This window comes from Tachypleus tridentatus, chromosome 8, assembly GCF_004210375.1.
Source record: "Tachypleus tridentatus isolate NWPU-2018 chromosome 8, ASM421037v1, whole genome shotgun sequence".
NCBI classification, from domain to species: Eukaryota; Metazoa; Arthropoda; class Merostomata; order Xiphosura; family Limulidae; genus Tachypleus; species Tachypleus tridentatus.
In genome coordinates this window covers 96,874,425-96,887,668 of record NC_134832.1, presented here as the reverse complement: position 1 = coordinate 96,887,668, position 13,244 = coordinate 96,874,425, and the positions used below count along the sequence as shown (strand labels likewise).

Sequence of the window (13,244 nt, the reverse complement as noted above, 5' to 3'; positions counted from 1 at the left end):
TATTGTTATAATGGATATTTAACTGTCAGAAACATGTAAGGTGAGCTTGTTTGTCTTTGATGTTCACATTACTTTTGCTTGATTTGATTATGTACAATTTTATATATTTAATTAGATTATAATATTTACTTATGTTCAGAAATTAGTATTAGTACTTTGTAATACAAAACAGTGGTTCAAAAATGGTACTTGCATCCCTGCAGAACAAACAGACATTATCTTGTGCACTATCATGAAGATTTTCTGCATGTGCCTCAAAGCTGTAAAAGAGATCCTATGAAGAAAGGTAAGGAAAAAAAATGTCGGGAAGTAAGGCAACTTGACAAATTACAACCTAGAAACAAATTAACCATGTTAACTAAGACAAAATGGAAGAAAATTGGAAGGACCTAATGGAAAACAAATATGTGCAAGTTGCCCTGATAAAACTGATAGGATCGTAATGTAAAAGGGTGAAGCAGTTGAGTTAAGGGATGAAAGCGAAGAGATGGAAAGAAATTGAAATGATAGATTTCAGTTATAGAAGCTCTTGCATCAAGGGTGTCTAAGATTTAGCAAAAATAACTTGAGAAAAAGAAATCAAAAGATACACACCTGTTGAATTCATGCAGTGAAGGCAAAAGGTGAGACTACTTGGTCCTCATCACGAAGGGTAACTAAAAACAAAAGTAGGACTGAAACAACAGTGTTGAAACTTGTTACAGATGGGGATTGTCTGATCTGAAGTAACAAAAGCAGGAGGTAAAGAAACCTAGATTTGTAACCAGAAGGGAACCAACCTCGTGATGCTAGATGGCAGTAATGTCACTGACTCTTAGAATGCCTTCAGTTGTCATTACAATATCAAACTTCGATGGATGTCAAAAATTTGGGAACATTAATGCATAATGTGGTTGATCCACAAAACTGTTTTGGTGGTATTTTTTTTATTTTTGGTGTTCTTCAAAGTAGTTAGAAATAGTATAAGCTTTGTATGGCTATTATTAGGCTTAATGATAACCATAAAGGGTACTGGACAAAATCCTCTGATTAAAAACAATGGGACATTTCCCACCAGTATAAATTTGATTAAAAGAAAATCATTTTGGAAATAATTCAAACAAAAGTGAGATTTTATTCACACATTACATAAGAAAAGATAAGAGAATTGCATATTGGTATGCTTTTGATGTAATACTTTAATACCCCAGTATTTAGAACAGTTTTGGGTTAGAAGCTTAAAATACTTTCTAATAAATATGAACACCTTTTACAACTCAAATTTAACTTCCTTTTTGTGTTAAAGGATTGCTTTTTAAAATATATAACTAGTGTTTTTCTTATTTTTATCAACTCTGGCACTGATATGGATACAAAAAAAAAGCTCCTGCATGAATGAAATAATTCTAATAATTTGCTTTGAAGATTAAATGTTTGATCTTTTATAAAATTATTTTATTTGCTGCTCGTGCTGAAGTAGGTATTTTGATTTAAAACCAGTTGTTCAGAAATTTGGATTTCTCTTCATTCATAATTTAATAGAGAGTATGTTAGCTGTCGTGGACAGTTTTTATTATTTGCTTGTAGGTTGTTATAAAATCATATTAACTCCAATCTTTCTTGGAAAAGATTGTCCACTACAGGTTTAAAGCACATAGTGCCTCATGTCATTCATGGGGAATGTACTTGCCACTATGACATCAGAATATGTATGTTTCATACACTAGAAAATGTTCAGTTCATAAACATAATTTTTTTAGCCATACTATGTTAAATCCTTGGCATCATTTAGGATTTTATATTAACCAACCTAAACACGTCAAGTTAAATACTTCTTGTACTTTAACTGAAAGATTGTAATATTTGGTGTTTGTTCTTTTGTTTTAAACAAATAGAATAAAACTTATGATATTTTAACAGTGAAATTATCTTAAATATAATAAAAAAAGTTTTAAAATTGTTGAGGAAAGGTTTGAATAGCCAAGAAGAAACAGAAGAATTCAAACTCTGAAGGGAAAAAATTCTCTTAGTGTAAACTGATCTTGTAGACAACCTAAATATGTACATAGTTTACAGGTACTCGCAGTAAAATTTTTGAATTCGCATAGGAATATATCTATGCGAAATAGTAGTAATTATTGTCAGAATGGTTGTATAAAGGAAGGAAAGTCTGTTCTTTGTTCTAATGGTGAAATTGTGTATGTTAACATAAAATATAACTAATTCCAAAATGTTTTATATATGTACTTAAATCTTCTAACATATCACACATTTTATTGGGTAAATTGAAAATTAAGGATTGTTTATAAACTCTTATAAATATACACAAAGTCTAATAACTGACTTTTTTCAAGCAATTAAACATTTTCTAGAATATATTAAATGGAAAATTCTTAGTCTAAGAGGGCCCCTTTATTCAGTGTTTTCGTAGTATGCACATATAATAAAGGAAAAGTAATGTTTCTATGAAGGTGGTTCCCTTAGTGTTTCAAAGTTTCTCCAAATGATAAATGGATAATTATACTATAGGTGTTATTTTAACAGATTTTATAAGTGTGAAAAGTAACTTTAATTTAAGAACACTACACTTCTGCAAATATAACTGTAATGTTATATTTTGAGCTTAGTTTTAAAATTATACTTGCTTATAATGTTTTATTTACCTACAGATTATTTTAATTTTATTATTTTGACAGTTAGCTGAAAATGTTATTCAGCTGAAATATTATCACTGTTTTAAGTTGTGTATTGTATTATACACACAAGGACATTAAGGAGGTACAAGTTGTGCAGATGTATGATGAACAGGACCTTCAGCAGGTCCCATGTTAAGTTTGAGGATTTTAGCTTTTCCTAATCTGAGGTAAATTGATTTTGGATTTATTGATCAATTGAATGGTGGTATTGCTTCTAAAAACTTGATACAGGATGGTCTAAACTTTCTTAATCAAGTTTAAAAAACACAAACAATAACAACATCAAGGTTAATCAACTATATGAAAATTAATTATGTATCTCTTAATTAAATGTATTGTGCTGTCGATGATGGTTTGACATTTGTATAAGGCAAAGAAGGTTTTCCTAACTGAAATTTGTAAAGAACTGTCTGAGGGTAACTATGTCAGAAGAACATCTAAATGGACTGATTGCTGTCATTTACTGATGTGCTTTCTACAGCTTATCTGTGTGTCAAATTCACGTAAATGCAACAGTGAATTTGACACACAGATAGTATTTAATGTGATTATGCAGTAAAGCCTTTACATATAGCTGTATGTTTCTAACTGTTCATTATTATGACACTTTTTCTTTTGATAGAAACAAGTTGTAATAACATTTAAGTAACTACTTTCAAATTGTGCCAGTAACTGTAAAGATGTCCCCTATTCTTTCAACTTTATTTTCTACTTTTTCAAGTGAGTGCTATTTAAATGTATTTTACTGATACTATGTAGGTGCCAAGTTTCATGTCAAGTCAAGTGAAAGTGTCTTACCATCACAGCCTGGGTTACATCTTTGTAAACTTTCATCTGATCACAAGTAAGTAATGTCTCTTATAAATTGCCATTTTAAAAATCTCTCTTAATTTGGTTTGGTACTTTAATACTTTAAAGTATTACCAGTCATATAATTTGTTCTTCATTTGTTTGTAACGTACATTTTATCAGTGTATGAATAACTGTAGACATGGAGTATAGTCTTGGTTATAATGATCATGAATTACAAAAGCACATTACAATTAATATCTTCAGATACAAGTATGTAATGTATAATGTTATGTGTAGAATAGAAGAGCTAGGTTATTTATACATAAAAATTGGTTTTAATCAAATATTTTATTTACTTTATTGCATGTCTTAAAGATGAATTTAGTGAATTGTGTGGTGCATTTAGGTCAAACATATCATACTGAGAGGAAATTCAAAAATACCTTTTTAAGAAAGTCAATCTAAATTTCTCTGTATAGCTCACTTTGTGAAAGTGGAATAAATAGATTAGACACAATAAACAATATTAGTTTCACAAATGTGATCTACGTACTTGCATATGTGATGGATTTTCACTTTTACTGAAGGAGAACTGTTCTCTCTACAGACTGCCTTCTTTAAGATTGTGTACCAGACTGTTTAAATCTAATGTTCCATTACTTAAGGGTGACTAGAACTATCAACATGATTGGTCATTTTCATTCAAACATAAGGGAGGTTGTAACCTCAAGATATTACCTGATTTTAAACCTTGGAAGTAAATGCTCTGTAAAGTTATGGTTAACCACCTATGTGTCAAGATGTGATTTTTTGTGTGTGTTTGGGCCAGAGTTTTCTTTTTGTAGTGGTACTAGCAGAGATGAGCACTCATCATAGGTATTTACTTTGGTTATCAAACAATCTCCAGTGGGACATGCTAGGTTCTGGTGGCTCAACATTCACTTTTCTTCCTGCTTCACTATTTATGGTTAAGCAGTTAATTGCAAATGTGTTTGGTAGTAATTGTCAGCAACAAATGTCCTAAAATGATTTATTTTTTGGCAAGGGCATGGTTTCTGCAGATGGTTCTGCATCTGACCAAGTTGGTTAGATTCCATACATCATATGCATCAACCAACAATGCATCTTCATCCATATCTTCACTGGATTAAAAGTTAGGTTGACCACAGAGTTGTAGGGCCAGTAGGGCAGTCCAGCTGTTTTGTGTATTACTGATGGTTATTTTAGCCATTTCCTCTATTATACAGCTGAAAAAACATGGAGGTTTAATCACACTTGTTGAAGTTAATTATTCTTGTTAAGTATTTGATCTTAAATATCATATTTGAAAATGTAAGGTCATATGTATTCTAGTTGATTAGAATGTCAGCAGCTCGTAAATTTATTTAAATTCACTGTAACTTAGATATCTTTTCTCTACTCTTTCTGAAAAACAGAAAGAAGATAGAACAGCTTTCTCTAAGACAAAGTGTGAGTTTCTCCATTACTCTTATGTTTCCATGAGTATTCACTAATTTCAAAATTAAAGCATTTTCTTACTACTGATATTAAAAATAACATTGCTATTAACCTATTATAATATTTCAATATCCATATTGCATTCTAATTCTCTATTCTTATGTTTATTAACAGTTTTATACTTTGTTTTATTCAGCACTCAAGTATTCTTTATACATGGTTTGTACATGTCTTGGAAAATTACAGAAGCAATTTCTGGAGCCTAATAAATTTTGGAAAAATGAGAGCTTATCCCAGGGTTGTTGAAAAGTCAGTATTATAAGCCAGCATTTTCTATAATTTGTTTATTTGATGATAGCATCATATAATATACAATGGTGACATGCTGGGCCCTCTGTGTTTCACCTTGAATCACAAATGCATGTGCATGAATAACAACTTTAATTGCTTCAGCTTTACAAGGTTGAATAAGTTGACTGATACCTGAGCCTCGCCATTTAAGCAGTAACATAATTTTTATATTTTGGGGTACTGACTTGAATGTATATTTGCATAAAATTTTCTGGGAAATGCATGTTTAACACTGTGACTTATGAAGAATGGGTCATCATTATCAGAGATATCAACTATTTCAAATGACTTGAGTGTAATGATTGTAGATAGAACCCTTTCACAGTTTTAGTCCTTTTAGATTTGCCAGAAACAAGACAATCTGGTGAACAAGCCTCTTTTTTTTTTTTTCCATCTTTTGAAGGATCGCATTGGTGTTTCTATGCTGCTGAGAAAATGAGAAATACCCATCTACGCGAGCACTGATTGGCTGACAAGCACTGATAACGTAACTGTGGATTCTCCCATGTACTCAGTATTGAGAAGCACTGCACTCAAACTATTGGTAGATGTCAGAGATACAAACTTTTTATTATTTCAAGCACAAATATGATTATCACAAGTAGCCATTTGGACTGTCTTTTATTTATTATCAAAATTTATTTGTATCTCACTAGAAATTTTCTTTTCACCCCTTTTGAGCCCTGTGGGAACAATTTATTACTTTATTGTATAGGCCTATATAATAATTTGGGAGTTGCAACAAGTCGTAATATTTGTCTGTATGAGCGTATACTCGTAATGTATACACCAAAGTCGTAATGATTACACTCAAATCGTAATGGTTGGCATCTGTGCATTATGGGTGCATATCACCAAGAAGCTTCTTGCAATGTATTTACAGTATGGGCAAGTCTGCAGTGACAGGTCACGTGAAGGAGAAAAAGCAAAATGCTAATGTACATAAATTGCACATCTAAACAGCAGCCACACTAACCATAAGCAGTTTAGTATCATCTGAATATAGGCCAGCACAAGATAAAACATTGACAATTAGGCCTACTCTTGTGATAAATCAGTGCAATGCCACAACTTGGAAGTAAAGATATAATATTCCTTAGTTAAAGTTAATATGAAAGGGAATGAGCTGAATTTCAGTGATTTAAGAGCAAAGTACAATTTAGTAAAGTTGCATTATTTCGCAGTTCGTCTTTGAATGATTTGCTTCTGTTCAACTAGATGTTGTGTCAGTACTTCATTATGCAGTTTATTCTTGACAGGACAGACTGGATTCATGTTTCAAAAGATGAGTGTAAAGTTGATTTTTTGGATCCTGAAGACTTGTTAACCAACACAGTTAGAAAAGCTGTGGAACCATATGAGCTGTTTAAAAAGATGTTCCCAGGTAGTAAAGTTTTCTTGAGGAGCGAAAAATTTTCATATAGCTTGTTTTGGATTGTCCCCATATAGGAAGTCAGCTTGTATCAAAAGCTTGGGAAAGGTACAGAATTTGTGCTCTTGTACAATGAATCCTTAAATTGTAAAAACCAAGAAGAACAACTTAATGTGTACCTTTGGTATTTTAACTTTGAAAACTTCCTGTGATGACTAGATTTCTTGATTCTGCATTTCTTGGCTGTATACAAGCTAATAATCTCCTTAAGCCATTTCTTATAGCTGGCAAGAAAACTTGATCATCTTTTGCAACTGGGAATGGACATTCAAGATATTAACTGATTATTCCATGAGAAATTGAGTTAAAAACTACAGGTTTGGACCCATCCTTAGACAACACTAGGTCTTATAGTCTCCACACAGACCATGAGGCTCTTTGCACTGCTTTCAGGTCCTTTGATTGGAATTTACAAGCAATACTTAAGTCAATGTGCCACCTTTGCAAAGATATTCCAGCCAGGTTGGAAGACATTGAAAAACTTATTGGGTCTCACACATGTGCACTAAACTTTTGTTGTACTCAATGGGTAGAGAATGCAGCTGTTGCACAAAGGGCAATTGAAAGTATTTAAAAGTTCCAAACACACTTCAAAACAGTTGAAGCCAAATCAAAGTTTTACACAGTACCTAAAAGGTAAGCATTTAATGCTGTGAAATCTGACAAATGATATATTCTCTGTAACAAAATTATCATTTTGTCTTAATATTTGAAGAATTATTTCCATTTTTATTGGAATATCAGATTAGCTACCTATACTGCTTTTTGTCATCTGTAGTCTTGAGTCTATGCTCAGAAATCTTCATAAAAGGATTGTAAAATATGATGGTATATTTTATCTAAAGCAGACACTGCATTTAAATTGGTGAACACTGACTTAAGTAATGTGGAAAATATCAAATTGGCTAAGTATCTTGATTTTTTTTTTTTCTCTTGAACATAAAATATGAAAGTATTGATTCCCACAGAGAAGGTAACTCCAAGATATGAACTTGAATTTCAAAATAAGTTTGTATGTTTTGATCTGTTTAATTGAGAAATTGCTAGTGAAGTGTCCATTGAAATACTAATTTATTTATGTTACTAGGTTTTCTCTGCTATAAGTAGCTTTGTAGCCTCAGATGAGGTATATAGTAATGTTCATTTTTAGCATGTACTGTCCAGTCTTTTCAGTGTTTAAATGTTTCAGAAAAGAAAAATTTGTTATTTAATCATACAGTATTTGTTTTTATCTCAGATTGTGAAGACAAATTCCTGCATCTTCAAGGATTTTTGACTTTAAAACTAATAGGAATGACTGGTTTTTCTTCAAACACATGGGCCAAGCTACAGATTACAAGTCCTTATTTGTTGTAAAACTCATATTGATACTTTCTCATGGCCAAGCATTTGTTTAAAGGGACTATTCTGTCAGTAAAGGGTTAATGTTTAAAACAATTAAAGATGTCTTTGTTGTTGGTAAGCAGTTAATTTATGATTATGTGAAATCATTTGAAGGTATTCTGGAAGTTCCTTTGTCAAAGGAACTGTTCACTGCCACCCAAAGTGGTAGACAAAAATATAATCAATACCTCAATCAGCAGAGGAAAATGGCTTAACTGAATGTAAAGACACAGAAAACTTACCTTGAGAATATTGCAAAACTCAAGACTAAATGCTAAAGCTATGAAAAAAGATGTAGCATTCTTATTTGGGGCTGTTGATGATCTTACTGACTAGGCCAAAAACGAGGTAAAATAATTGATTTGAAAAAAATCAAATAGATTCGGGAAAATAGCAAAAATTCATTAGAATTAAGAATTTTGCAATAAATTGCAAAGATTGTGGGAAAAGTCAAAGAATTATTGATCTGTCTTGTCATTGTGTTTCACATGTAGTTCTACATGTATATACTTTAGAACAATATATACAGAGTAAACATTTAATGTAGATGTTATGAACTGATGTCATGTTTTATTTGGTCTAGGAAATCAGTTTTGAGGGTGTGGAAAGTTTTGGAGAAGTTGTATGAACCCTATTTAAATAATAATCATAACTGCATGTGAGAGCACACATATATATTTATTCATACACCTATATTGCCATACACAAATGTCACTTGCATATGGTTATATGCTGTAATAGCTTAAGACAGATCGCACTTGGTTCTCGTGTACATTACTTAAGTAACCTTCTTGAGTTATCCTCCAAATCTGTCTCAATAGCTACAGTAAAGTAATATGCTTCCATGTATGAGCTTTCAAACACTTTTTTTTTTTTTTTTTCAGGCAGTTTGAAAAAAAATTTAGTGATGGAATTCTTCTAAACTAATATTCTTTTAGTTCAGGATTAATATTCACATTGTAACTTGTGTGTATCATTATATTCTCAGTGGAAATGTAACCCCTCACTGCATATGAAGAAGTCCATACACTTAGGTGTATAGGAAAAGTACAGACTACTTTCACCCAGCTAGTTCTAGTGAGTGTTTCTCGTGAAATGTCACCCAATGTTTTGTTATGAACATATAACTGTCATTTTAAGTTGTACTTGCTGTTGATGTACTAAGTATTTTATCTACTTGTGTCAACAATTCTAAACTGTATTCATTAAGCAGTTATCATCCAGTGTTTTACAGTTATTTATTATTTGGAGAAATCCAGCTTGATTGCTCAAAGTTAAGGTAAAAACTCTTTTGATCGAGCTGATCTAACAGTTAACAACCCATAAGTGAAAAATAACAATGATATGTAATGCATTCATTATACCTTACATTACTACTTGACAGCTTTGATAGCAAGGGTGTTACTTCCTTTCCATCACTAATTTTGTGATCAACTTACTGTCCTAGCTGTAGAAGTATCTAGTAGTAATCATACAATGTAGTACATGCATTATACTTTACTATACCACCCATTGGTTCAGTCATTGAACTTTCAACTACATTACCATCATAGCCATGATGATTTTTTAATTACCAACCATATCTATTGGGAGGCTACCAGCAGTAGTTTGACTGGCTCCAAGAACCTGTCTTTAACTTTTAAATCTAATGCTTCATCTTAATCATCCTGAAAGCTCTAAGTGCTCTCAGTTCCTTTCTCCTCATCTTCTGTTTTGGAATGGGATAAACAGTACTTCCATCTTTCTCCACTTTATGGTGAAACCAAATTAATAGAGATTCATCAGCAACTTTTTGATACAGCTGTTTGATGTGCACTGTTGTGACTTTTACATTATCAGACTGATTTCATTGGGGTAAAAGATGTCCTCTCCAACTGTAGCAGAGTGGTTTCTAAACTATTGGCTCCTGGCACATCAGTATTAACTCTGGCTTATTTGTTTCTTCACTGTTTTATGTTAACACACTTCTGTCATATGGCAGTATTTCCTAGTTCTTGATGTGCAAACTGAACAGCATCAACTAGTGTGCAGGCTTCAACTCTTTCAATGTGGACTTCATACCTACTTGCTCAATTTGACAGATAGGCATGTCATTGTGTTTTATGGTTTCATTCAAAATTTAAACTACTTCATTAATGACTGTCTGTCATTAAACTTGACATCAGAGTATAGTTTGTAATTCAAGTTTATATATTATCGAAGTTTTTTCTTCATTTCAAAATAAAATATTTGAAAATTGTGAACCTTCGTCTGTTGTCTTTGTATAACATTAATATACAAGTAAGGTGTGCAAGTAATTATAAAAAAATATAAATAATGAAAAGTCATGTGTACAGTGTTAACTTTCTAAACTTTCTACTTTCTAAGATATTTGTATATTTTCCCACCCATCTTTCCTTTATGTTCAAGGCAGTTTTTAAAACTGTTATTATGTGATGCACATCTTTATAACTAAAAGAGAACTTTTTTCTGTGTTCCATGTTTGCATTCATCCTTTTTAGTTTGATAGAGAGGTGTTACATGTTTGTAATGGAATTTTTCCTTATTTATAACCTAGTTAGAAATGCAGAAAGGTGAACAGTTGTAATAGTAAATAATATTATCTGAAGATGTTCTGATAAAGGATGTATACAAAGGAGAAAACATGGTAGTGTTTTATTTTATAACTTCTGATTTCTGTTATTTTCATTGTATATTAATGATGTAGGCACATTTAGTATTAGGGTGTCAAAATAAATGAAATGTAAAGTTGTACTGGACAGAAAACTTGGAAATTCTTTAGAATACTCTAGAATTATGCAAATAAAATACAAAACCTGAGATGAGAAAGAAGTGTCTTTAGTATTAACTTGAAAATCACCTTTCACTCGGATGACTTGATATAAGGCTATGGAAACATAGACAAGTTTCTAGTGAACATACCATATTAAAAAAATTTTTTGTGTACATCAGACTTAAATGTTTACTAATAGCTTGCTAAGTTTAGCAAAGACCTAGGAAATTCAGTTATAGTATGTCTAATTTCATGGTTACACGATGGTTTTAAGGTTGATCAAATTAAATACATTTTGATTAGCCTATATCAGAAAGATATACATGAAATAATGTTTTATTGTGTACATTGTGAGATGTCTGCCCTAGTAGAACTTTACATTACTTCTTCCTGGAGTAGGACTTTTGCCCAAACATTGAGAATGCTCTGCAAACAACCTGGTCAGTCATGTGTTACACCATCACGACACATAAATGTTTGTCCTATTCAGTTCGGTTACATTAATAGATTTAGCAAGCATGCATTTGACAGTCTGTACTACTCAGTCTACTAGACCTCCAGACTGGAAATGATAAAGTGAAATGTGTATGTCTTCACCACACCTTGCACTTTACTCATCTCAGAGAATAGTTTGTGTTGAAAATCTGTCTTGTGAACACATCAGTTGTAGTATGCTGATTATTGATAAGTGAGTAAGCCTTTATTTAGTGAAGTGGTCTGTGGACTTAAGTATGTAAAGTTAATCAAGTTCTAACTCCAGGAGTAACTTGGCAACAACCAGGGCTACTATCTATAGGAAAGAATGACAAGTTATCTGCTGGAGCTTGCTTTCTGTAGACTGCTTCATCTTTTGATGGCATACAACATACATTGTAGACATATAAATCTGGCAAGAACTAATGCCCTTGGTGCCCTTCCTGTGTTATGCAAAGTCTGGATTGTTTCATGCCTCAAAGCTCTGGGAACCACTAGCTGTAACAAAGGCTGAAAACCCACAGCATAGTGGGTTAAAACAATGATACAGCTCATCTTCTTGTTTTTGTACAAGTTTTAATGGTTATGTGCATTCATTTTATGTTCTCAGTCTGAGCTGGAATGCTTGTACTAGTTATGATGGTTGTTTTTTCCTCTGCTTTCAAAGCATTAACCATGGTATCCATCTAATATTTCTACTGATCAAATATTTTACTATATGGCTTGTCTTCATCATAGCATAAATGGTTTCAACTTTTACATAATGCCCAATGTTTGATCATTTAAGACATGGATAAGGTCTCCTTATACAACAAGGTAATCTTTCCATGTTGCATTCCTGGGCAGTGTTGTATGACTAAATCATACTCTTGCAATGCTATTATTCAGCATGATATTATCAGTTTTGTATCTTAAAATTTAATCAACCATTTTAGTGATACATAGTACACCCAGACAGTGAATTTTCTACCCTAAATGTAGTGTCAATAGTGTTTTACAAAGACTATAACTGCAAACAACTCCTCCTTTGTCATACATTATCTGTTTTTAATATCCATAAACAAATAACTAGCATATATGATTACACATTCTACTCTGCTCAGCATGTGCATAACCATTACTCCATTTCCATTATCACTACTGAAGCCTCAAGTACTCAGTCCTGTTTTAGTGAAGCTTGTTGCTTCATCTGGGATGTACTTCGACATTAGTGAGAGTCAAATATTATGTGGTGGTCTTGAAGTTGTCATGAATGAACATCACGTGGTCACAGGTTGAAACCAGTCTTGCACCATTGTTATTTTAATAAGCTTTGTGTAGATGTATTCCCAACCAACAGTGAAACAAAAAATTGCACTTCCTTACATGTGAACACACATTTCTGATTTAAGAGTAAAGTCTGCTTTTCTCATCTGCTGGAATAACATTTTCAAGTTCTCATCTCCAACTCAAACATGCAGCCAAACACCAAGACCATGAACATAGACCAGGCACTTCTCTTATTGCAACCCCTTTTATTGTAAGCCCCTTTAGCATTTTGTAAGTGGCAGTTGCATTACTCTGGTCAAATGGAATTACAAAAAGCTCGTATACCTAAGGTATACTTTTGTCATCCATCTTAACTTTCCAGGTTTAATATATTGAGCCATCAGGACTCTTCCAGTGCATTCAGATATTCTACTGTTTTTAGTAGTTGGAAGGTCTAAACATGAGTTACTACATTCACATGTTTTAAATCAGCGTATGATATTTTATCCTGACCATCACTACTGGACATAACCAAGGAATGTCTGAGGACTGTATGATTCTGTACTTTAGCCTTTCTTTATCGTATCTAAAGGCTGGTTACATCCATGGTGTTCTAAGGAAATCTTTGTAGCAGTTGTTTAATCAGAGGTGCATTACC

At 32.4% G+C, this 13,244-nt stretch overlaps 1 protein-coding gene across 3 annotated transcripts in view; it reads left to right on the top strand.

Moving 5' to 3' along the window:
* The window catches only part of LOC143223003 (zinc finger FYVE domain-containing protein 21-like), a 36,081-nt gene that overhangs the window by 13,803 nt on the left and 9,034 nt on the right, over positions 1-13,244 (top strand). For all 3 annotated transcript variants that reach the window (XM_076450341.1, XM_076450342.1, XM_076450340.1), the window contains one exon: positions 3,435-3,519. In XM_076450341.1, the coding sequence (XP_076306456.1) occupies positions 3,435-3,519 (85 nt within the window). The remainder of the gene's footprint in view (positions 1-3,434; positions 3,520-13,244) is intronic.